This window comes from Lutjanus erythropterus, chromosome 1 (assembly GCF_056507025.1).
Source record: "Lutjanus erythropterus isolate fLutEry1 chromosome 1, fLutEry1.hap2, whole genome shotgun sequence".
Lineage (NCBI taxonomy): Eukaryota > Metazoa > Chordata > Actinopteri > Lutjaniformes > Lutjanidae > Lutjanus > Lutjanus erythropterus.
Genome location: NC_139317.1, coordinates 18,418,449 through 18,444,446, shown reverse-complemented (window position 1 = coordinate 18,444,446; position 25,998 = coordinate 18,418,449). Strand labels below are relative to the sequence as shown.

The 25,998-nt window shown below is 39.9% G+C and overlaps 2 protein-coding genes across 4 annotated transcripts in view; both read right to left on the bottom strand.

The window, feature by feature from the left end:
• Positions 1–1,556: 1,556 nt before the first annotated feature.
• The window catches only part of LOC146332798 (LIM domain only protein 7-like), a 45,415-nt gene continuing 20,973 nt past the window's right edge, over positions 1,557–25,998 (bottom strand). Inside the window, exons 9-29 of one of the 3 annotated variants that reach the window (XM_084715501.1) lie at positions 21,376–21,544; positions 20,506–20,648; positions 19,836–20,019; positions 18,616–19,215; positions 15,854–16,198; positions 13,224–13,338; positions 11,744–11,905; positions 11,405–11,580; positions 10,253–10,316; positions 10,063–10,122; positions 8,119–8,144; positions 7,892–7,999; positions 7,680–7,769; positions 6,378–6,565; positions 6,101–6,145; positions 5,391–5,446; positions 5,128–5,299; positions 4,855–5,037; positions 4,630–4,738; positions 2,476–2,578; positions 1,557–1,618 (exon numbers count right to left, since the gene is read on the bottom strand). In XM_084715501.1, coding sequence (XP_084571627.1) covers positions 1,596–1,618; positions 2,476–2,578; positions 4,630–4,738; positions 4,855–5,037; positions 5,128–5,299; positions 5,391–5,446; positions 6,101–6,145; positions 6,378–6,565; positions 7,680–7,769; positions 7,892–7,999; positions 8,119–8,144; positions 10,063–10,122; positions 10,253–10,316; positions 11,405–11,580; positions 11,744–11,905; positions 13,224–13,338; positions 15,854–16,198; positions 18,616–19,215; positions 19,836–20,019; positions 20,506–20,648; positions 21,376–21,544 — 3,121 coding nt within the window. In that variant the 3' untranslated portion in view covers positions 1,557–1,595. The remainder of the gene's footprint in view (positions 1,619–2,475; positions 2,579–4,629; positions 4,739–4,854; positions 5,038–5,127; positions 5,300–5,390; positions 5,447–6,100; positions 6,146–6,377; positions 6,566–7,679; positions 7,770–7,891; positions 8,000–8,118; positions 8,145–10,062; positions 10,123–10,252; positions 10,317–11,404; positions 11,581–11,743; positions 11,906–13,223; positions 13,339–15,853; positions 16,199–18,615; positions 19,216–19,835; positions 20,020–20,505; positions 20,649–21,375; positions 21,545–25,998) is intronic. The other 2 variants (XM_084715509.1, XM_084715518.1) reach the window with 2 other exon arrangements.
• On the bottom strand, positions 22,551–25,849 carry LOC146332799 (uncharacterized). Its single transcript, XM_084715529.1, has 2 exons — positions 25,240–25,849; positions 22,551–24,150 (listed from the first exon to the last, which is right to left on the bottom strand). Exons 1-2 carry the CDS (start codon positions 25,587–25,589, stop codon positions 24,030–24,032), a joined length of 471 nt encoding a protein of 156 aa, XP_084571655.1. The 5' UTR covers positions 25,590–25,849; the 3' UTR covers positions 22,551–24,029.

Sequence of the window (25,998 nt, the reverse complement as noted above, 5' to 3'; positions counted from 1 at the left end):
GCTGACGACAGTGTTAGGTAACAGTAGCTAATGGTAGTCTTAGCTAGTAGCTTTTAGTGTTAGCTGATGGTAACTAGCAGCTAACAGTAGTGTTAGCTCACTTGTGTAATCCATATGGCTGCTCTTTCATTGCTTTTACAGTGGATGCCAACCAGATCAGGTGGAGACTGTCCATTTTGTCCCACTCTCTCTTTTACTAAAACCTCTAACTCATCCATCTTCAAGTTAACTGCCTGTTGTTGCTTCTGCTCCATTTTTTGCACGTGCATGTATGTTTCAGTATGTTTATTCAAAACACAATGAGTTGTTTAGCTCGGTGACATACTCAAAAGTAATGTGAGTTGCTAGGCAACAGACACAAAAGTTGATAAGTCACTCTTCCTGTCTTTAGACTTAATATAGTACATTTCTATAATATGGCGCCCTGGGAATGAGACACAACTGTCTTTCTGGTGCCATCACATAACAGTAACAAATCCTGTGTGTTTGGCCATTAAACTTTCCAGATAAACACATGTACTGATGAACTTGACAGATTTACTTGGAGTTCAATACCTTAATACACAAGAGGAAGCACATGCTGAATTTAGTCTTTATTTCTGAGAAATGTTGATGCATTACATAACAGATTAACTAAAAGGTTACACTCTTACTAACGGGTTGCAGGCAGAAGATTTGCTGACATTTAAGCAACTATTTCTGTTCAGTTTCTTTTGACATGTCATACAAATGTGCTGCATGTTTGTAGCTGTTGTTAACTCTTGTTTAGGAAGTTGATCCCTTTTATTAGACACCATTGTAGTGCACTAAAGTCAAAGCACACTGGCAAGTACCTGGGCTTTTAGTTTAGGTGTAATAAAATCTAAAGATAGAAGCCATATTTTACATTTGTGTCGCTGCTCAAATAATGTAGTCTAAAATAATGTGGGTATATTCAAATAATGACATTTCTGCCTGCAGCATGACACTGAAATGTCTGCTTTACTACGAGACCAATGACGCCACCATGTGGTACATACATGAATAACAAATGAAAGACCTTATGGAAGATGTTCAGTGCACTTTATTTACAAAAAACATTTCAGTTAAGATGCCCATTTTCATGTGAGCTATATATACCACTGATTTATCCCAAAGTGCACTTGGTGAGATTACAACAGAACAGAAAGTGCTTCATACAGTTAAAATGTGCCTCCATACATGGGTTACATTAGCAAGGAGTGTCTCATATCTTCATCACCCTATTGGGCAAAATATCAAACATAACACAAGGATATGACAAATAGCAACACTAATATTAAAACAAATGCATTAATCATACACTAATAATAATCCCCATCATTACTTTATTTCATATATTAAATCTAAATATTCTTGGAAACAAATTAGAGAAAAGAACAAACTAATTACCATATTCACCATATTTGATTTAAAAAACAGCCGTTAACAATCTACTTTGTTTTTACAGTTTTACCAGCAGTTACTGTCGGACACAAAAGTTGTGGCTTGGCTGCGAGGACAGTGTTTTAACTGTGTTCTCATCGTTTCATCCAACAGGAGCTGCTTACTCTGTAATGTGGAGTACAGGATGCTGCTCACATGGAAGGGGCACCACAGGCTGAAATGTTAATAAACACATACATAAAAAAAACCCCCACACAATTAGACTAGATACTTGACAATGAATTTAAATTTTCCTAGACAACATTATTGGGAACATTATATTATTATAATGCAAGTACATAACTCAACAAAATATGTAACTGGTTTAGCATTTAGACATTTTAATGCAGAAATATTACATATAACAGCTTAAATTTTATTCATGCTACATTTAGTTACATCCACCAACTTCCTTCCTCACTCTGATATATCCCATGTAGCCTGTGTTTTTTAACCCTGAATAAATTACAGATTTCTCTGGTGCAGTGCAGTCTACTCCATCCTTTTTTTTTTTTTTTTACTTTTACTAGTACTTACTTTTAACAGCACAGTACTTTTACTAATAAGTGAGTTTCATCCATGTGAAGATGCATCTTATATATTCTATTCTCATCTTTATCTTATTATCTTATCTTATTTATGAGTGGGTTTTATTTTACATCTTATTTTCCATTAATTATGGCATTCATGTGAGTCACTTGGTGCATGTAATTTCTCTGTTGAAAAGCACTTTGGGATGAATTTATTGTATTAAGGCTGCCAGGCAAATAAAGTCCATTATTATTATTGTCATTTTTTAGACATTTTAATGTGGAAATGTTACATTTTATAGCTTTAAGTGCAACCCAAGTACATTTGGTTTAAGTGTTTTTTATAGCAAAGAAACGCTCCATACAAGAGTTATTATACTGATTCATAGAGTCAAAAACAACCGTCTGGGAGGGCTTGTGGCCAGAGGTACAGAAACTGTGAGGCGCAATATGTTCTGAGAGATGCATTTGAGGTCGTTGCCTCACAAAGGCCAATACTCACACTTGAGCTGGAAATAGCAGGGCTCGCAGTAGGTCTTCCCGTTTCGGATTCGAACCTGGACTCCAGTCTCTGTTCCTCCGAGATGTCTGTGGCAACCCACACACTGAGAGGAGGAGGAGGGAGACGTGAGAAAAAAAAACAGAGAGAGAAATCCAGCTGACCTGTAATGTAATGTGGGCTTTTAGTGTCTAAATTATTTCACCAGATTGTCCGCCACCCAAGCACAGAACAAAGCTTTCTATTTGCATAAAAACACATATAATATATAAATACTCTATAAGTGCTATGTGCGTCTGTGACTTATATGGAGCAGAAAGTTGAAGAAGTGAATAGACTTTTACATCTACATGTTAAATAACCTAGGTCACCTAAGTGTGGGGGTCTTCTGCCAGTGAGATTTTCACAATAAGCATCTAAAAGAGAAGCAGGACAGCCAATCATATGCAGAAAACTAGAGACAGATAAAGAAACCGTAGACAGGAATACCACACCAGACAGACCAACAGTCCAAATGCCTCACACAAACTAGGAGACAGACTGGTTAGGAAGGATAGAAGCATAGAAAGGTGGTAGAAATCCTGCTGCTGGCCGGTGCCTATAAAGCTCAGACGATTTTAATTTAGAGATATGAGACTCCCGCTGAACTTACTAAAGGTGCGGTCACATTAGTCTTCAGTTTAATGAAATTTTTTCCACGCTAAGCACCAAAAATGGACTTCATGCCATAAGTGTGACGCAGGTAATAATGGGCAGAATGATCGTGGGCGTAAGCATTCTCTAGTCAGGTTTTCATCCAAATATAGCTCAAATTTTAAATGAATTTCAAGGAAATCGTCAAAAAGAAAATGATGATTAATTATGCCATGTCTCTATGGAAAAGAAAAGAACAATTCTGAATAAAATCTTTTGCTGGGGGAACTGTAAAAGCAGCATATAATCACATGTTAGTGGGATCATGTTAGCAAAAAGATAGATTAACTAGCTAATCTACAGCCGTTGTTACACGGTTACATCTGACGGCTGATATTAACAGAATACCAGACATCTCGTTAATCTACATCAGTTGTTGATTCGCTAGTTAGCTATTGTTTTGTTAACATTTGCCAACCTAAAATGAGACCATATGTAGCTTGTACAGGCTCCACAGCAACATCTTTTAATGATCTGAATGTTGAAAAGAAAACCAAAGCATATACAAGAGCAGAAAGCTGGCCCAGGTTCTGTGGTCATGTCTGAACCACAGGGTTTACAAAACTCTTGCAAATTTGTACGTATTGTTTCTTCATTGTGTACAGTGTGCAAACTAATTATGTGTTGTTTTTTTTAATAATTTTTTGGGCATTTAACGACGGGACAGCTGAAGACACGACAGGAAATGGGGAGAGAGAGTGGGAAATGACATGCAGCAAAGGGCCATGGGGGGGGATCAAACCCACGGCTGCTGCAGCAACAACGCAGTGGTTTTAGGGACAGAAAACACCTGAAAAAATGATCCATCTTGCAAGATCTTTTGCAGTTCTGGGGCTCCGTTCTTGACACAACCAAGTACTGCTGGGTACCAAGCTCACTCAACTATTATTGGAGCACAGAGCAAAAAAGGGGGTGGGACTTAGGAGGGGTGAGTTCTCTAGTTGGGTGCCATTAAACTACTGCAGAAGAAGGGGGCTGAACAGGAGGACATGATTAAAAGAGCGCTGTGTGGAAAACCTGACAGAAATATGGCCAATTTGTTTCTTGTATTTGTATCGACCACTGTTATTTTTAAATGCTGTGCTCTAAAAAGACATTTTGACTGCCTTCACTATTACTTTCAAAGTGCCCACTTAGGATGTTTTTTCCTCCTTTTTTCACCTCGTCAGTGGAAGTGAAAAAATAAATGACTTATTTGTCATTTTCACTGCACCTCAGCCAAGCGTAAAACCTTTTTGGTGATATTTTGAATCTTATTTCAAATTTCTGGCATTTCCACTGAGTGTTTTTTTTAATACACAAAATTAAAATGTGCATAAAAACAGCTATAAGGACAACTTTATGAGAGAGATGCTGTGGTTTTTAGTCCAGTGCACAAACACAAGCCACTTCCACAGAAGTGAATGAGATACTGTGTAATTGGAGCTATTGTGACCGCACCTTAACCCGGTCATGACCTCTCACCTGGAAACAGGCGAGGTGGAAGCAGAGACTAAGAGCCTCTATGACCATGGCTGCCCCAATACCCAGGACACGCTCACACACACAGCAAGTCCTCCTGCCACTGACCATCCTGGGGCAGCACATGTTAACAGTGTGAGGTCAAAAGTCATGACAACACATCAAGAAAATAACACACTACAACCTGCGCAAGAGAGACAGACTCGACGTCTGCATGAACATACATACCTGCCATGTTGATCCATTAATGCATTTCTCTGGGATAACGTTGCTCCAGCGGTGTAGCGGGAGGAGGAGTTCCTGCTCGGAGCACAGTAACCTGCCGCAGCCGAGTGTGGACGAGGGTAACTGAATGTGGCGTTCGAGAGCGGAGACTGACGCAAAGTATCCAGGTTGTCCAGGGACTCAAACCTGCAGAAAAGATGTCACAGATCAGAAAGCTGAAAGAAAAGACAGGGAGGAAATATCATAAGCAAACAGGTACAAAATCTGCACACCGACCTTTTCAGAGGAACCCCGACATAGATAGGTTCCTTGTAAAAGCTGCTGCTGCGCTGACGGATCCAGCTGTTGTCGGTCAACAGCTGAGTTCTTTTCTTCATCTCATCCAAAATCTGCTGTCTTTCTTGCTCGACCTTAGACACCGTCTGTCCTTTTCTTTTCCTCTCATCACCTGGACCAATCAGTCATAGTGTGGGTGGTTAGCCCAGTAAATCACTAGAACAGGGGAAGCAGAATATTACGCCATAGAGGGGTAGACTTACCTCTTAGGACCTGTTTGTGGGGACCTGCTAATGCTGGGGTAGACAAGGACTTTGCCCTACGGGAGGAAAAAAAACATTATGGGATTTTAGGGTCTGCAACAAGCTGGTTGCTGTTGTTGGCTTAATTGGTAATTATACCAAAAACTCAAGCTATAATAACACCACAATAAAAAGTCCATGATATGATATTTATTGAGATGATGCAATAATATATTTCAATAAATAATAAATTTGATGTCTACAGGGACTTTTGTTTATATAAAATTCATTTTTCTTTTTAAGATAAAGTTCCTCTCTTTTCCTTCTTTAAAATAAAACAAAATAAAAATAGCCAGCCATGACCCAACATGTGTAAAAAAAAAAGAAGCTGGAATTAATGAACATCTTGAATTGTATTTAGCATAATTCAAACATTTATTTCCAAACAAAATCAACCCAGCAGTCAGTAGCATTCCTTTCACAAAATAAAATAAAACTTGCAGTCTGGTACGCTATTGAGACTTTTTTTTAAAAAATCGCTATACCTCGATGTTAGATATAGTTTTATATCCCAAGTTATTTTAGAAAAAAAACATGTTATGCTTGCAAAAAAAAAACTACACTGGGCCTTTATGCCCAAAGCCAAATATTAAGAACTATTATACAGGATTAGGGCCAAGTCATGCTGAGTGTTTGAAAATAAGGGGAAACTGAGCTGGTCTTCTTCTGACCTGTGTGCAGGAGACAGCTGAGCAAAGCCACAGGAGTCCTGAGCCCTGAGGTGCAGCATGAAGAGCATGAAGGCCCAGCAAGAGCAGCAGGAAGCGCAGCAGATTCAGCAACAGCAGCAGCGTAGGAAAGATCATGACCAGTCAGAAATGTTTAAAAAAACTGCCAAATAAAATTCCTTGAACCTTGCTTTCACTGGTTCATTCAAACACTGTTACACTCAGCCAGGAAATGTGACAGTGTTGGAAACATTAAAACAAGAGGAGAAAATTTATTCACCAGGCGTTTTCAGTAATCTTGTCATTCTGGAGTCCTTGTGCATTAATTTGAGGTTTGGATCCCGCTTCTTTCAGCTCTGCTCGGTCAGGGCTCCGCTCTTCTTTTCTGGTTTTGTTGGTCAGTCCATTCACTTGGAGCTGGGTGCTGGCATGGCTCTCACCGCCATTGGTCATGTCAAATGTGGTCTGCTTCAAACAGATAAAAACAAAATTACACAAATTTCCTGTCAGCACAGTGTCAGAGCTGTTCATTAAAAATAGCAACTCATACTTTATCTGGTCTAATATCATCTCACTGTCTGGAAAAAAAATCTTAAGATATTGACCATCTGTTGGAAACAAAAATGTTTCAAAGTTAAACAATGTTGTGGGGGTCAGCAACAAAGGTATTTTAGCAAAAGAAAAAGAAAGAAAAGAAGCACACTATCAGTTTAAGCGTCCGCTACATTTAGAATATTATCACTGCTTTACTTTGGCTGTTTTGGCGAGTGATATTCTGGTAAAATGGCAGTTCTCCTGTCATAAAAGGCTCTCTGATGCCAAACTCCATAGGCAAAATCAGTCATTTTACTTTGCAAAATCAGTCATTTTACTTTGCAAAACCAGTCATTTTACTTTGCAAAACATGGTAGTTGGTGGTCTATCCCTGCCTTGATTTGTTATTTTGCTTGTATTATTGTGTGACCTCTGTAGCTTAAATGGATAGTTCGGATTCACCAAAGTCATAATGTAATACAAAAACTAACAGAGGCACCAGAGAATCCATGTTCTGTGAGATAAAATTACTGATTTCGCCTGTAGAGTTTGGTTGCTTTGGAGAGAGAGAGAGATACTAGGCTTATACAACAGCAACTACCATCAGTAAAGCCTGTCTGATGGCAAAGCAGTTAAAATATCAGTAACATAGCATACAGTTAAAGTGATTTTTTTTGAGTGGAAATTGTTTTAAGTAGCTAAAAAAACTTTTGCTCCTGACTCCATCTACAACAGTTCATCGCTTATCTTTCATGCTGGTGCCGCACTCTGCTTCTCAAAATTGCGCTTAAGCCGACCACCATCTACTGTAGGTAATATAGTGACTATGGAAAAGTCATACAGTCCTACATCAAATAATGCAAACTATCCCTTAAATTAAATACAGTACTGTCACTGAGGGACCACGGCCTTAATGCACATACTTGAGGTAAACTTTGAAGCGTTCTTTTTCTGTAGTGACTTTATAGAGGTAAATATAATAATCATTTTATAATTCCCCAGCTGTAACTATAAATGCTCAGGAGTGGCTCCAAAGACCACACATTACCCCTGACTTCTTGTATAACTCCCCCACTGCTTCTTGTTGTGCCCTCTGCCACTCTGCCTCCAGCCTCTCCTGATCCCGCTGGCACTGTTCCTGAAAAACAAAGACACACACTTGTAAACTTTAGATGAAGATTTAGATTTACAAGGAGTGCTATAACCTCCCACAGTGCAGTGTAGTGTAGCAGATCTGTGCTCTGTGAAAGGCGTCTTCACCTGTAGGAGGCGCTCCTGTTCTTCCTGCCACTTCTCCTGACGCCTTCGATCCTCCTCACGGTCCCACGACCAGCTGGATGAGGAGGGGCTGAGGGATGGCACCTGGAGCTGGTGATGCACAGACAGACTCCAACATGATCACAGTGCAGCTCACACACACACACACACACACACACACACAGATAGCTTATGTTTGAACTGAACGCAAACATCCTTTGATCACTTACATCAGATATCGCCGATTCTGAACCTCCTGTGTGAGAAAACAACAGGTCAGCAAAGAGAGCACCGTTCATACAGCAGCTCCAACAGATGATCAGGCTGTGTGTTATATCACAGGTCACACATTCACCACACAAAGGCTGGGGATACATTAGAAGACTAAATGCACATCTACAATTAAAGCCCATTTCTGCCAATGTAATGGGGAAAAAAAAAAATCTCAAAAATAACAAAAAACTGTTTGAGAATTTTTTTTTATTTAGATAATGTGTTATTATTTTAAAATACTAATACTTTTTATATACTGTCAGTATTTTTTAGGTACAAAGTGGGTATTTGCGAAAGTTTCTCATTACAATGACTTAGAGGATCTTTTTAATCACTTCCAGACACAATAAATGATCTTTTTATGCATAATGTATTTTGTCTTTTTGCCCGATTTCACACTGGACTACACACTTTGTTCTACTGACGCCTGACAAACCCTTTGCAGTCAGAGGTGGAGGTCAGCAGTCCGCTTTATAGTAAACAAGAATACAGTTCAATGAACTCAATTATAATTTTGCTCTTTGTACAGCTTTACCTGCAGGTCTAGCTCAGTCTGAGAGTATCTAAGATTAAATCTGTTGACCTCTTTGCCAGCCAGCAGCACGTCTGTGTGTAAATCAGCACACTAATCTGCTAATATGTCCCCATCCTAAAGGCACCGCAAGAAAATACTGAGAGAGAGACAGTTGAGCAAAGAGTTAAGCTGTAGTAAAAAAAAAAAAAAAAGTTTCACAGGCTATATGAAAACAAAAATTTGGCTCATTTGTTGAGGATGCTCCACAACAACTGATTTCAGAGTGCTAGCATGTAGCTCACACAGTGCAAACATTTACCACACAAGTAAACCCAGGAGCTGAATCCTGCACAGCCTGAAGAGAGAAGCCATTGTAGTGGGACACACATCAGATTGATTCATTAACAACCACAAAGGACGGCGGTACAAATCAGTCATTGTGCAAAAAAAAACACCAATTAAAAAATTACAACCCACTGACAGAAAATATGTTGGTAAAAAAATCTGCTATTACACAATGCACACAGTGTATTATAGACTTGATCAGTGCTGTCAGTTGTGTGGTTACAAGGTAAAGTTGTGCCAAGACAAGCAGAGTTTGTACCCCCATCTGCAAAATACATGTATGGCTTTTTGACTGATGAATCTAAAGAAATGCTACATCTTTAAAAGAGACACTTCACCCCAAAAAACAATCAAAAATACATATTTTTCCTCTTTAGTGCCATTTATCCATCTCGATAGTTCCGGTGTGAGATATTGGCCAAAAAAGATGTCTGCCTCCTCTTCAATATAATGGAACAGGGTGGCATTTAGCTTGTGTTGCTCCGTGCGCCAAAAACGAACTCAACAGCTATGTCGCTTTCCAAAAAGATAATCAACAGTTGTTAGCGGTTTCGTGTCGGAACGTTTTTCTTTCTACCAAAAGACACCTGCCAATTACATCACCACACAGGAGCAGAAGCAAAGCATGAATCTACTCAATTTTGGGGTGGACTGCCCCTTTAAAGATGAAGCATTTCTATATGAGTTTTTTTTTGCAAACGTGAGCAGAAGCAGTGCTCATCCTGGCACAACTACCTAGAAACCTCCTATTTTATTATAGGGGTAAATTGTCCTGTTTTATAGTTTGTGGTTAGGATGCTTTGATTAAAACACTAGTTAATGTTGTGATAGTGCTCCTAGTAAAGGTTCTCATCTAATTACTGTGCATCATTGATTCTTTTTAATTACTATAACAGCCTCCACTTTAAATCCTTATCAAAAAAGCCCACTGAAAATCTACATTTTTATTTGCCTTTAATGAATATGCAACAGCTAACCAAGCCAAGCACCAGCCACCAAAGCTGCTACATAAGGAGTCTAAAAATTCAAACTAGAATTTTACCTCTCTGCCTGAAAAATTCAGCCCTCCTTCTCTGATTTGTCTTAATAATTTTATTACATTCTACATGAAGAGGAAGGGTGGAAAAGATAAGAAATTACACAAGTACATACTGTATCTGAGGAGTCATTTGTTTGTCATGTTTAGATTTGTACTGTAACATTATTATCACAGACTTTATGTCTGTTATTACCTTTACTTCTGGCTGTCTTGTGGCTGTCAGCAAGCTCTCCATGCATGACTTTACCTTGTATAACCTGGGCAGGTGAGAGAACACCAAGATTTACCTAATGAGCACCACTAATTAAGGGATTGTTAAGGGATTTTTTGAAGCAAGGTTATATGAGGTATTTATTCATAGTCAGTGAATTACCTAGAGTAGAGGGCAGTCAGCACATCCCCAGTTTGTAGAAGCAGAGAGGGGCAACAGCATGAAGCTAAGTAAAGTACTGCTGTGGACAGAGTCTGCAGCAAAACTGATTTTAGCCACCTAATGAAAAGGCCTACCAAAAATTCATTTATATTAGTTTAAGTGTACACTATATTTGGAATACTTGCATCACTTTAACCTCTTGTCATACACCCTTATATAAGTCAAATATTGCTCTTCACTGATGAAGTCAGTCATTTTACCTCACAGAACACAGGAGCTGCTGGTCTACCGCTGCCTCAATATGTCTGTCTGTGTCATTTTGTGACTTTAGTGTCTAAAAAAAGTTAGATCGGATTCAACAAAGTCACACAATGACACAAACAAACTTAACAGATTGAGGTAGGTGGTAAAATTACTGATTTCTCCAGTGATTGGTGATTGATTTAGAGAGAGCGATATTTGGCTTTTATAGTGCGGGTTATCGGTCAAAAGAGACTGTCTGATGGCAAAGTAAAGTGGTGAAAATATTCTAAATAGTCCTCTGCAGTGGCTGTGGGTTCAGCTCCCACCTATGGCCCTTTACTACATGGCATTCCTCCACTCAGTCTCCTCCTTTCCTGTCATATCTCCATATTTTCAGCTGCCATGTCCATTAAAGGCATAACCCCCCCCCCCCCAAAAAAAAACCCAAAAGAACATATTCTAAATATAGCATGCTTTATTACAGTACTCTGTTACTGACCTTGGCCACAGCAGGACATTGTTTAGCGTCCATGCTGGTACTCATCTCTGCTTCTCCAAACTAGGTGTGTGTCCATCGCCATCTACTGTAGGTAACACCCTGACTATGAGCAAGTACCTCATACAATCCCACTTCAAATAATCTGAACTCTCCCTTTCAAACAGACTATCAGAAGAAGAACTTTGTGCCATTTTTGAATTGAAGTGATAGCTGTCCAAAACTTTGCTCACATTTTCCGTTTGCCCATTGAATTTGGACACTTTCCTGACTGTGGTTTCTGTAGAGGCGCCACTGTTGGCATGGTGATCAGGGCAACCTATCAGAACGGGCGCTGCGGCAGTCAGATTAAGGGTCATCCTGCTCTGGCCTGGTTGGTTGTGATGACCCCCCTCACTCACGCTCCAATCTAATGAAAACAACCAGCCATCAACACTACAGCCACACCGTAAACCAACGTGTTACCCGCTGGTAAGAAGTTGGAAGTTAATTTATCACAAATTATTTCAGGGGGTGGTGAATGACATAAAATAACTCTAATAACTAAGTCTTTTTCTGGCTCATCATCTTACCCTTGTTGCCATAGCGCCGAATGTCCATAGTCAGACTGCCGGTTTTCAGGGAAGATGTCATTTTATCCTTCCACTGGGTGTAGTTCATGTGTGCCACCGCAACTCCATTAACAGCCACAATCTCATCGTCCACACACAGATGGCAAAGCTCCGCTGGACTGCCTGAGGAGGGAGGGACAGGCGTCAGGAAGATGAAGAAAGATGAGAATGAGATCAGCATAAAACACACACACACACACACACACACACACACACACACACACACAGAATTGGAAATTATGAGTTAAGCACAAACTGAGAAACAAGCTGCAGTAAATTGAGGACAAGGTTGCCGTTCCGAGTTTCAAAGTAGGCCAGTAAGCCAAAACTACAAAGCAGCGAGTAAGTGACACCTCCTCTCACATCTCATTAAATATTCATGGCCGAGTTTTAAATCACTCGCTGCAGTTCATAGTTTTAAAGAGGTACAGTAAATGCGCACAAAATAAAAGTGAAAATTAACATCTGAGTGAAAACTTTTGTTTTTGTTATCAAAATCCGTGTACGGCATTTCTCTTTTTTAGCATTAAAATGCAACTTTTTTCCTCATTTTCAGCCACATGAGAAACTGCTGTGTCTTAACTCTTAAGACATTTCCTCAGTAACATCATTTCTTTGTGTTTTGGTAGTGACAGTTTCTCACCAAGCACATAAAAAATATTTTTGGAAAATCAATTAATTGCTATTTTCGTATGTATTGAGAATCAAATGTCATTATTTTTTCAAAACATGACCTTTATTTTCCAAGTTATACTCAGCATATCCCAAGATACATTGCCAATTTAGGATATAACTTAACATTAACATTTTTTTTTAATAGTTCGTATACCAACTTTTAAAACACTGTAAGTTTTAAAGAGAAAAAAATAAGAATAATCATAATCTCATGTTTTGAACACTGGAATCTTTAAATAAACAAACTAAAAATGTTAATAATAAGAATAAATTGTTTTGTTTATACACTTCATTAGAGACGTCTTACATCTTTACCCTACACTTGCAATATCCTGTTGGTAATGGAAACTGAGCAAACAGGAAAAAGTTGCGAGCATTCTTGACCAGTGATCATGCAAAAACTCTGTGTACCCTGGTAAAATAACCAGAGAGTAAAATGAAGAGTAATCAATATTTCCCACCTTTATATTAATGAATATTTGTATCTGAGTGTATCCCCCAGGATACAGAAATCATTTAAGGGCTATTTTACTGCACTCAATTACTTAAAGTGGGACATCAGAACAAATTCTTTCTCCAAGAAGTTAATAAAACTAAAAAGAAACACATTGTGAGCATAATGTAGTATCATCATCACGGTCATTAAAACGTCCTTGTTGAGTAATACAAGGTTCACAGCAAAGTTTTTAGTCTCAGGACTGTGTCAGCCAGGCCATAAATGTGATGTTAGTCAGTAATGTACAGTTATATATGGAGAAAGTCTTACCAGGCTGAATGAATTTGACTCTCGCCCCTGTGGAGTCCCAGTGAGTCTGGAAACCAAAGTCTGGTCTACTGTTGGGTTTAAGTGTGAGGCTCACTCTCATGTCACTGTGATCCACCTGAAATACACACACACACACACACACACACACACACACACACACAAACACACACACATACACACACACACACACACACACACACACACACACACACACACACACACACACACACACACACACACACACACACACACACACACAAAAAGGTGACACCGTGTGATCCAATATCCCGTGCTTCCTGGTGGAAACTAGATACACACACTGGCCTGCTACGCAGATATAGCGAGGGATCAGTTCATTAGCTACAGTGTGGTGTAAGTTCTTGATCCAAGGAGAGTTTTTTGCTTGGACTTTTTTTTTTTTTTTTCAATTAAGTCTTTCACTATTATGTTATTTTTCTATAATAGCGACAACATACCTGTAAAAAATGTCTCAAATAAGGCCTTTTCATATTTTTCTCATTATGGAGTTGTTGTTAATGATTAATAGTCAAATAAGTGTTACGTTCTTATATTTTAAATGCAGTGTGAACTTCAAAGCCCTGTGTATATTTCATCAGCTGCTTTTTTACTCAAATGTAACAATGCCTTCATGTGTCATCCCAGTTAAATAAATAAATATTTTTCCATTAACCTGTTAATGAGCTAACTATGCCAATTACACACACTGCCCAACATGCAACTCTTAGCAGCCCAGGTGAAGTTCATCCACTAGGCCTATGGATGATATTTCAATCATTTAACTTCATAGGAATCATCAAGAAGCATCCAAGAAGTAGATTAAATCATCAAAGCCGCCCTGCAACAAATATCATCTTTGTAAAGTTTATAATGTTCAGGTTATATTTCTGTCTCAATGCCACGGCCATGTATTATTTGTGGTTTTATTTCTCTATGATTCACTATCTTTGCCCACATACTGTGAAGAACCTTGTAAGTCTATTTTTTTATTATTATGTCTGAGGCTTTAGTTGGTGTTCCAGCATTTTATTTACTCAAAAAAAAAAAGGATGGTAGAAGATTAAAAACACCTCATACAATGAAAAAAACTGAACATTTTGTAGCTTCAAAATGCTGGTAACTCTGCTGCCCTAATAAGTGCAAATAAACAATTTTGATTTGAAATAGTAGACTAAACAGAGGTGTTTATAAATTACACTAATTGAGGATCTGTTCCATTCAGGTCAAACACAGTCAAGGTGCTGCTATTGTGAATACTGGCTCACTGGAAAGGTCCTGATACACTAAATGGAACAGGACATTAATTAGTATCATTGATAACACCTGTATTTACCCTCCAAATTCATATCAATGTGGCTGCTGTGAAAAAGAGCTATTGTTTAAAGGCCCTGCACACACACACACACACACACATTTCCACTTGCTTTGCTGATTAAATAAAGTCTAAATTAATTACGTTTGGAGTTGGGTGAAGTTGGGCGGAGCTATGCTGAGAGTTATGTGAGGTAACCAGAGAGCATGCATCAGTAACAGTGCTATAAAAATGAGATGTCTCACCCTAACAGGTGCTAGAAGGCATTTTTCACAGCAGACGTTTGGACTTGTCATGACAGGAAAATCACAGGTGAAACATGACAGTGAGCCAACATGCATAACGTCAGGACCTCGGTGGAATACAATCATTTTAAACGTTTATTGTTTATTTTTGACACTTGAGACAGCAGAGCGGAGAAGACAAGCCCTCCACGTTTAAGAGCAGAGTAAACCGCTTGTTTTTCCATGATTTTAACAATGGTGTTTTTTTTTTTAATCATACAGATTTGGCTGGATAACACATTTTCTGTGGTGTGACAAACAAAGAACACCTTCATTATTGCTTTACACAGTGTTTAATCATAATTTATTATGTGAAAAAATGGGGCAATTTTGTTTCCAAGTCAAAATTATAGACCGCACTTTAACCCCTTCATATCTCTTTGACATCTCAGGCAGTGAAAACCTAGATTGTGTTTATTTATTAGTATAAAGGTCTTAATAAATCGTCATTTTGTCACCTTTTTCACAGCAGCCATATTGGCATGAACTAGTAAACACAGTTATTACCAATGTCTGTAATTAAGGCCCTCTTCCATTTAGTGTAGCAGAGCCTTTCCAGTGAGACAACATACACAATAGCAGCACACCGACTCTGTTTGACCTGAATGGAACAGAAACTTAATTAATATCACTGGTAACACCTGTGTTTATTCTGCTATTTCATGTCAAAATGTGGCTGCTGTGAAAAAGGTCTATAGTTATCAGCAGATATCAATCTGTACCTGATCAAAGCTCCCAGTAACAGTGCATGACTACATAGAAAAGGGATTATTTTTCCAGCCATTCGCCTGTGATCTTCTAAAACAACTTTGGCTCTTTTAGTTTTTCTAGTGATCGACAAGCAACATCACCACCCAATACATGAAATTGATTTGATAATCCCTGATTAGAAAGAGTACAGATTAAATCTAGGATTACTGATGTTGGATCAAACATTAAAAGTTTTAAAGATGTACCAGTACACCAATATATACGCATACTTCAAATGCTGTGTGATGAAAGATAATACAACATACCTTCGGGTGATCGATGCTGGCATTGGATGGGAGAGTCGAGCTTTTGTTGTGGTGAGCCTGCGGGTTTGAATAAGGCTGCGGTAGTAGCTGGGTTTGGGTGTAGGGCTGATGGTGGTATCCATATGTCTGGAGGAGGGTCTGGCTGGGAAAAGTGGCACCTTTCACCTCCTCCACCTGCTCTGTGCCATTCTGCTTCACCAGGTTAGCTTTCACCGGTGCGACCGAAGCCCGGTGCTCGCCCATCAGCTGGGTGGTTGCGGTCTGTCTTGTGAGCGAAGATTCTTTGGGTGGAGAAAGAGATTCCTCTTTCTCATTTGTCAGCAGCAGACCCTGGTTGGTGTCGACCTGCAGATGCACAGAAACAAAGATGTGCCTGGATGGACAGTACAGATACATCTGACTGCAGCGCTGACCGACAGTTACACAAAACATCTTCAACCAACAGAAAATAAAAATGTGTAATCTGGTAGTGAGTTGACACTGTTCACAATGGTGCAGCAGCATTTCTATTATTAATGAGGACGGCGATCCAAGAAAACAAAGGTAACACAAGCTCACTCACATGTAGTGCACACACATAAGCACGCCCGCACACACTCTCATTACATTAACTAGTCTGAGCCTATTTGTCCATATGCACCCTTGCAAGCACTAAACCCCCATTAAGCCCAAATTATTACCATCCAGACTGTGTGAAACAAATTTAGCAGGTGGCGGCTGCGACGCTTTTAGAACACTGGAGAGTATTTTCAATTTTCACTGTAGAAACAGAAACCTATTTACTGTTTATCTCTGTCCCACCACCATAACCACCACCGTAATTCACCGGCATTTTAAAGGTGACTTGATTTCAAAATTGGACACATTTCCAATTTAAACAGGATGTAAAGCCTGAATAGATCATAGGGATGTGATGCTGTTGCTAATATAAAATCCATTAGACAGAGTGTTCCAGGTTTTTTTTCAGTGTTTGGAGAGGGAAGACAGTAGTTAAAAAAAAGGATGACAGGTGTGATTAAATATTTTATGCACATGTTGGTGTGCCAAAAATTTACACTAAAATTATTTTGTTTTCTCAGGAAACTAGATTTACTGCCTTGCAGTTGTACGCCTCTGCCGACTAGTCAAGTAATATGTGGTGAGAACTTTGAAGAAGTTAAAAAAGTGTGCAGTAACCTTGACCTTTGATCATCAAATTCTAATCAGTTCGTCCTCGAGTCTAAATGGATGTTTGTACCAAGTTTGAAAAAATTCCATCAGTGTGTTCCTGAGATGTCACGTTCACAAGAATGGGACGGACTGATGAACAACGCAAAAAAAGAAATGGAACGATTCACTCATGCATCCGATGCATCGGACTTTTATATGTAAGATATGAGAGCATTGGTTCAAATGACCTGTATCGGTAAAAAGCTGAAAATGAAACGGAAAAAAATTGGTGCAGCATGCAGCATATGATGCGTGTACGTTTCATTTTTGGCATCAAGGAGCTGCCACTGTAATTTTCCTCTGTTTTCTCTCTCCTCCTGCCTCTGCCTGCACCGCTCTCACTGGACGCCTGCTGCCATGGTCGCACAAAACAAGCGCTCCCTCCTCCCTCTACTCTGCTGAAAACAGCCACAGAAGTGACACCGTACCGCGTCGCACCACCAAACTCTCATGAGGCGCAAGTGTAGAATAAGATTCGGGTTTTATAAGAAAGATGAGAAATGCTGCTGCAGATCATTTATGCAAAACATGTCTGACAGCAGAGAACAGAGACATGAGGCTGATGTCATGTCACTGTGAGAGAAGGTAACATGGAGCCCCACTGTTCATTCACACTAATCAAAACCACAGCACTATTCTTATGAAACAAAGCAGCAGATCATCTTACTGAAAAAATACTAATATTTCAAACAGTTTTTAAGTTTGTTCACAGATTCTCATTTAGGCTACAGGATCTCATTTACACCTCAGATTTATAATAAGATGTTAACACCCCTGTAATGTTTCTTTCTCTGTCTCTACTGTTACTATACTTAGAAAAACTATCAGGATTTCTGTTTGATTCAATTAATGCTATATGTGCACGGTGCTATTAGTTGCAAACTGTAAAGATTCACACATTGCATTGTCTTGTATGGCATCATATCAAACCGTATCGAACCGAATCTTTGGCCTTGTAAAAATGTCTCTTGATACATGGTCAAAGACACAATATATCTTAAACATATACACACCCCTACTAATTAGCACACCAAGTATGTATTAATCCACAGCTGAAAATAGTACAACAAATGCACAGATTACTCCCATTTGCTGAAAACTACAGCTACAGCTGTTTCAGGAAAAGATTTAGCACTTTTAAAAATTAAAAATCTGTCTGTGTAATCAATTTTTAAAGAGGTTTTTGGCCTTTTCATGCAAATTTTATTATTAAAGCCAGAGGTTTTTGAAGTGGGAGGTGGGCCTCCCTAGGGCCACTCCAAACAGTTTCAGTGAAAGGCAATGAAAAAAATATTACATTAGCTAGCAAAACAAGATTACATAGACTAGGGAAATGTCTTAACACTGTATGTCTGGACAATCTGTTCAACCAAATCACACACATTTAGGCTGTTTTTTCCTTATTTTCCCAGAGCCAGAAACTAAAAAATGCCATTGGACAGAACTTTATGTATTTGATATAGTCTGAAGAAACAGCAATATTAGTTCATCTTGACAGGAAACAACACAAGAGACAAGGACAATGGTATATCTGTGATAATCAGCCAACTCACGTTGCACAGTCTCGGCAGCGAGGACACCCTGGATTGCTTGGTCCCAAACGGTCTGGGTGTGATTGCAGAAGAGAGACGGGTCGAACCCTCGGACCTGCGGTAACCACGAGGAAGGCTGGCAGAACCAGACCACGACCCAGTTCTGGAGAAGTACTTGTATGTGCCTGCAGCCTGCTGACTTCTGCCTGCCTCCACAGCTGGTTCTGAAGAAGCTGTCTGGCTCTCTTCCTGGGACTTGTGGTTCTGGTGGTCCTCCAGAGTGTCAGTTCCTGCATGATTAACTGTATCAGGACAAAATGCTGGAACTTTTGGATCAGGACAGAGAGGAAATTCCTTGTGGCTCAACACAGTTACAGTAGGATCCCTGGTGATGGTTGACTTTGTGGTCTTGTTTGGCTGTAGAGTTGTGGTCAGAATGGAGATTTGGTTTGTGTAAACATGTTCTGGGCTGCCCTGGGCTTTGACTTGGGTCTGGGAGCTGAAGGGGCAGTCCACAGTAGGTGTGATAACTCCTGCTCCCTCTGACGCCAAGGACGCAAAGTGGCTGTCCTCTCCTAAGACGTTCCCATCAGAGGCAGGCATGGCTCCAACTGTGGATCCCTGAGAAGACATGCGTAAACAGAGTGTAAAAGTGCAAAATTAATTTTTGTTTTTACCTGTTACACACCAATGTTTCTCAAACTTTTTTCAATATAAATACTCTTTCAGCCTAGTGCGCTGTTTGCTCCACTTTCACTTTGTGTTTCGCTTCTTTGTCTGTGTTTTCAGCTATATTTCTGCTGCATTTCAACCACAAATCCATTATCTTGATTTTCATCTGTCACGCAATACAGAAAGTAGCTTTCCTCTCACAACAAACATGACTGTCTTTTTCTGTGAGGTTTTACAGTAGTTGACAGCTTTTGGCAGTTAATGACTTCACTGAAAATGGGAATAATTAGTATAAAAATGATTTAATCAGACTTGCCTTTAAATTTTTTATTGAACTTATTATCATATAATTATTTTAGGAAGTAGGGGTAACCAGTGTTTTCAAAAGCATACCAGGGAATACTAGTACCTCCACTTGCCTTCATTTCCACATTGTTATACAGCTTGCTTTGTACTACTGCACTTGTATCTGAGGAACCTCTTCTGTTATCATTGATGTAGTATACTTCAGTAAACACAGCCAGGGACATTCATTAAGGCAAAAGGAAGTAAAACAGAACCCAACTTACCGGAGTGTGGGCTGAGTTATGGAGGCTAAGTGGAGCCGTGGGACTAAAAGGTGCCTCGGTGGCGTAGCTGCGGGCCAGCAGAGCTCGAGTGTGGGGCCGGAGATCAGAGCTCGATGATTTGGATGGAGGAGAGGTGGAGTAAGGATGGGGGGCAGGGGTGTGCCTGCGTGGTGACTGCTGGTCTCTGGAGGAAATGGCATGTAAGAAAAGAGGAGGATGTAATGAAAGAAGCAGAGTGTGTGTGTGTGTGTCATATTACATGAGTTCACTGTGACATACTGAACAGTTATTCAAGCGAGGTCAGCAGCTTTTCATACACACTTAAAAGGCCCAGTGTGTAAGACTTACATGGGTTTATTGGCTGAATATGCGAGAAATGGAATATAATACTCATTAGGCTAAGATAACTTTAATAATAAGTATCTTTTATTAGTGTATAATCACCAAGAAAACCTTACAATAAGCCATATCTACAGTTTTCACATTTATCGGCAATTTCAGAACTATCATAGGTTCTCAGGTCTGCACACTTTGCAGGGCAGGGTGCATTGACATGTTTTTAATCTGCAAGCTAACTGCTAGAAGCCACTAAAACCTACACACTGGTCTTTTAAATAGATTCCTAGTAAAAAACAGGTTTTGGAAGTGTACATTTGTGGCAGGGGTGTACCTCTTTAGCAGTCTGCCTGCTTCATTCTTTTCATAGTTAGTCAAAGCTCCATTGATCATCTGGTTAGTGACATGCTCTCTGTCTTGTGACTTCCTGCGGTCAGACTTGGTGCTCCTGCGACGGTTCTTCCACTTTGTAAAGTCCTGAAACACATGTATAACCCATTCACACTGCAGTATGCACACAAGCAACAATGTGATTGCATTATCAGTACTTTACGGCTAAAAACACATTTTCTTTTGACTGATTATATGCTACAAAACAACCTTTTTTTGCGACAGACAGTTATTGACAAAACAATTTCAAATTTTAAGGAATTTATGGGAACTATCATATTCAGATTCAGTATTGACAACTCTTACTCCATTCAGTAGCAGTTCTGGTGCTTTCAGCAGATGATGTTTGCTCATCTTTTGGCTCAACTTAAACTGTAAGGGGTTATCAAGATAAAGAATAAACTTTAAATCTAAAAATTTCCTCTTTAAAATGAGGATGCCTTAAAGGCAGAATAAGTAGGATTTATCTGTTGCTGTTTGTAAATGCATCAGGAAGATAAGTCGTTTGTTGGGTCTCATTCCCAGGACGGTAATAGCTGATGTTTTGGATCGGTAAAGCATTCGCAGCACAAAATATGAAGGTACGGGCAAAGGGCAGAGCACCACACTTCTGGTAGGTCACAGATGATGATTAAGAGGGATTATTTTTCTATGAGTCTGTGCATTTAAAGCTCTTAAAGTGCTCAGAAAAAAAGAATATCTACAGTTCCAGGATAGGAACATTGGCGTACGCCATGCTGACGGCTACTAAATGGACCTTGTAGTGAGATCGTTTAATCAACAGCTTTTTGTTGTAAGATTTTTCTAGACTTACATCCTGCCACTGAGCTTCACTGTCCTTGGCAGCAACACTACACTTGCGTTTGTATTCTTGACTCCATTCCCCTGACATGCCAGTGTCCACATCCACATCATAAATGGTTTTCTCATCAGGAACTTTACGCGCAGGATAAATCATCGGGATGTCACTCAGGGATTTGCTCCTGGTTCAGACAGAGAAAAATGCAAGACATGAATATAAATAATGGATATCCAGAGAAAATGAAGACGGCATTTAAAACACTGCACTTGCATGAAAGTTTATAACAAGCATGATGAATAGTCATATTGCAATGCAGAGCACTCAAACATGCCATCTTATACTGACAACCACTCCAGCTCTCTCACAGGCCAGGCCAGTATGCCACAGCATTAACAGCTACAGCATAGCACATTATGCATCCCAGCAACAGAATCCTTAGCCAAGTGCAAGCAGGAGAGTAGCATGCAAGTCAAGTAGCGCAGCAGAACAAATGGCAACAGATGTTGCTGTCTGGAAAACACAACAGCCATGACTTGCAACAAGTAATAGCACCGCTGAGGGCAACAGAGGATGTCAGATGTGACATTCAAATAACTTAGAGCAGCATTTAGCAGGTGGTATATCAAAACTGTGACATAATTTGATGGGAGGAACCCAGACTGTGATCACAAACAATCCTGCAGTTTGTCATAAATTCTACTGTCAAAGTCCCGGCCCAGATAATTAATAGTGGGCGGTACACCGAGTGCTCCATCTTTATGAAAAGGAAAATTATGTTAGCAGCATCATTTCCTCTGTAGGGAAGCTGAATACAAACAGAAGCACATTCAGATGAAGCAGCAACAAAGCGGTTCAGCTCCAAGTTTATGCCCAAACCTTCAGGACTTACCAAATCCAGCCAGGGTTGACCTGAACTGGTCTCTCAGGTCTGACCTGGATTTGATATGCTCTACGGAGTCAAAGACAGAGGAGCACCATTATGCATCTAAATATGAAAAAGGCGCCTGGTTTGACAAAAGAAAGAGTGATGTTGAGAAGAGGCACTGGTACATACAAAAAGGCAATGCTATTTGACAGATATTTCAGGACCACAGCTTTAATACAAACCCACCACTCACACAGAAAGTCTTGGCAGAAAGAGTGTATTTAATGGAAAAAAAATAAATAAATAAATCACATGCTGCACAATATTTTAGTCAGTTTATTGACCTGCGATGACATTCAGTATTTTCCACACCAAAGCCATATTCACACAGAAAGTAAACTGGAAAACATTTGCGCTGCTGGCACAAAAGGTGTTATAAATAACATGATTCTGTTATAGCTATCATGGTTCTGTTATGGCTATCGCAGGATGACACAAGGCCTGAGTCATCTGTTTAACTATTATGAACTAATGAGTCACTCAGAATGACGCCGTTAAAAAGTCCTTACATCATCAGCACTATAAAAAGGTGCCTGAATAAAGGCCAGATAATTTAACAAGCAGTGACAAATTCAAAGCAATTTAATTCCTGTCATAAAACATGTATTGGAAAAACAGAGTAACATTTGTATATCTTTACCAAAGTATGTAGCGTGAGGGATTAAAGATTTGCAAATGCAAAACCAACAGGTGCACTCGGTACGTGACAAGATAATGAGCAAGATAAGTGTGATAGAGCTTTTGTCCATCTGTAACAGTGTGTATGGTTTGTGTGTTTGGGACATCGGTGATGTCACCCGTATGTTTCTGAAGAGGCCTCGTGAAGCTCTTGGTGTGGTGGTTCCAGTCGTTTCCAGTGGCAGGCAGCACCTCGCCCCGCTTAACTCCTGACTAATCCAAAAATGGGCAATGAGTGGAGCATGGGTGGAGCTAAGGTGGCCGGATGAAGCAGCTACCAAGAGGTGACAACACCGACCCTTCACTCAAGCTGGTACACACATAACTTTAAGGCTACATTCAGACAGAATCAGTCAAGTCAATCACAAGCTGGCGATCAGACTGCTCCACAGTCAGCCTGAAATATCACTAAAACCAGGTGCTATTCACACATCAGTGACCAAATGATGATTCTCTGAGTTGTGTCCTTGTTGTATTTATTGTGTGTACCCACCAAAATAGTGACGCCAAGAAGTTTCTTTTGGTTTTGTGACCATTGTTTGAAAGAGAGAGAGCACAGCAGTGATTCTGCAAGGTAGAGACTGAATGAGGTGAGGGAGCATTGGTTGCAAGAAAGCTGGTGCATCAGAAAAATTAGACATTATTTCCTGATTGTGTCACAGTGATCATGTTCAAAGCACAAATAAACGCAGCACAGCTCTGTTATTAATTGTTGCAACACCTGATTCTGCCTGAGTGCAGCCGAAGCCTTAATATCATTTAATTTACACCTCATGACAACTATACTGGGGGTGAACATTTAGTTATGGACACCAAAACTGTTTTTGGTACCAGGCTGTAAAAAATGTTTACTTCTGCTTTAAAGTTGGGCACTTTAATATGGGGGTCTATGAAGGTTGACTTGCTTTTGGAGCCTCAAGTGGCCAATCAAAGTTCCTGGCACCTCCGCGTTGGCTTCATTTTTTTTCATCCCCAGAGGTTGCCGCTTGGTTTGGGACTGTGTCTGGCCATCAGGTATGGATCTTCAGGGCCAGAGTGAATGTTCAGGCCTGGAGAGAGTTTCTTAGAGATGCTTTTGAGGCTCTCCAGCTGTGGCGGCGATGTTTTGTACAGCAGCAGATGTCATGATCCAGGAAATTAAGTCAAAGTCAAACTCCTCCTCAGAAGAACGCAAAGCTTTATGGCTACAGTCGAAGAAAAGAAACAGAAGATGCATGAAATAAGTGCAAGATGATTTACAGTAGACTAAAAAAAATAACAGAGGAGTTATTCTAAATGAGAAGAAATAGGATAAAAAATTTCAAGACGCTGGGTTCAGCAGGTTAATGGTTATTTGCAAAGCTAGAGGTAGCTGTGTCCCTGTACCTAGCAAACTAGGATTTAGTTTGCTGATCAGGATTTGTTGAGAGTTGTGTGAAACACTACTTGCCACTGATAGCTCAGTTTTTCCACTGGTAACATTTAGGCTAAGCTACCTTTAGCTAGATGACCATAATAATGGTGGTTTCTTTAATATTTTGGGGTTTATTGAGGATACTTTATTGTAAAGCGCTTTGTAGCATAGCATTTCCTAAGTTGAGGTGATTGTTACAAGACAATTAGTACTTTTCACCTGCTGGCCAAGCAACTTGGCAACGGCTGAGCAGGTTAACTGAGAACGATGCTAGAATCATGATATAATAACACAAATGCAGGAGACAGAAAGACATGCATGCACGTAACAAGCAGATTGCTATACAGTAGGTATTAGATTAATTTTAAAGTAGTGCAAGCAAAATTTGTGCAGAAATCGATAAGCAGAATAAAAATTAAAATTTCTCAATGACTTCTTTGGAATTAGTTCTTATTTGGAATTAACTCTCAATGCCCATCCCTATTGTTGTAGTTAAGCTAGATTAAAACAACTCTCTCAATCTACAGCCAAAATCAATACTCAACAGAAGACATTTAACCATATGCCATCATGTCACACAGCAGGTTATTTTAGCACTACACTACAAAGGTTTCATTTTAAATTTCACCAAAGGAGGTGCAGCACTGTAAGTCAGAGTCCAGCCTTTCGGCCATGTTGTGTTTTTCCTTCCTTAAAGTTACCAGGATTACTTGCTGTTCAAGCAATACATCAACAACTTTGCACATTAAGCATACAGCAAAAGTACAAAACTGCAGTGTCAGCTTTGCCTTGTATTAGTTTTGAGTAAATCTTAAAAGCTTTCACACTTGCACTATCAGCACTGCCTTGCATCATAAAGCAGTAAAAACAGCAAACAGACCTTAAGCCTTGCATTTTATGATACCAGGGTCTTCTCCGAGAGCCGAGGTAGATCGTGCGCACACGAGTCTCCTCTTCTGGTGTCCAGTTCTGGGGCAGGAAGCGGTCATAGCTGCAGTTTGTGGATGTCTGATGAAGGGTCTGCTGCACCCGCCGGAAATACAAGTCATCCAGGACGGGATCCGCCTCGGCGTAATCTTCATCCGAGTCGTCTTCACTCAGAGCTTGCAGGAAAAGATCTTCATCGAAGGCACACTCAGGAGGAGACACAGTGAGGTGGGGTTGAGGAGAGAGAGGGGCTTCTTCCATGCTGCAGCAAAGAGTGGTACACCCACAGCTAATGGTGATCATCACACAGATCGCTTTGGATAAAAAAAATGTTACAGCACAAAGCTGCTCCAAAATGTTAAAAAAGGCAGAAGTGTGACTTTAATGCATGGAGGCAAATTCAGTGTTGTTTGAGGATAAGGGTTACAATGCTTTTCCATGTCCAAGCGGTAGAGTAGTAGGTAGTGTGGTAGTCAGTAATAACAGAGCCAAGCAGAGCGCCGACATCCACACTTCTTCACACACATTATCTGACTAGTGGGACGAGGACTGAGCTCACTGCAAACACCTTGACCTGACACATCAAAGATCGTATATTGTCATCTGTGTCTGAAGCTAAACTCAACCTGCAGGTGATCTGCCACCACGTGTTGAGTCTTCAGCGCTAGGTTACCATGGTGACTAGAGGCAAACAGATTAAATCATCGGCATG

Coding starts and splice junctions, on each gene's coding strand:
- LOC146332799 (XM_084715529.1), bottom strand. CDS start 25,589: ATGATCACCATTAGCTGTGGGTGTACCACTCTTTGCTGCAGCATGGAA. Junction 24,151..25,239: donor CATAAAATGCAAGGCTTAAG/GTCTGTTTGCTG, acceptor CTTCGACTGTAG/CCATAAAGCTTTGCGTTCTT.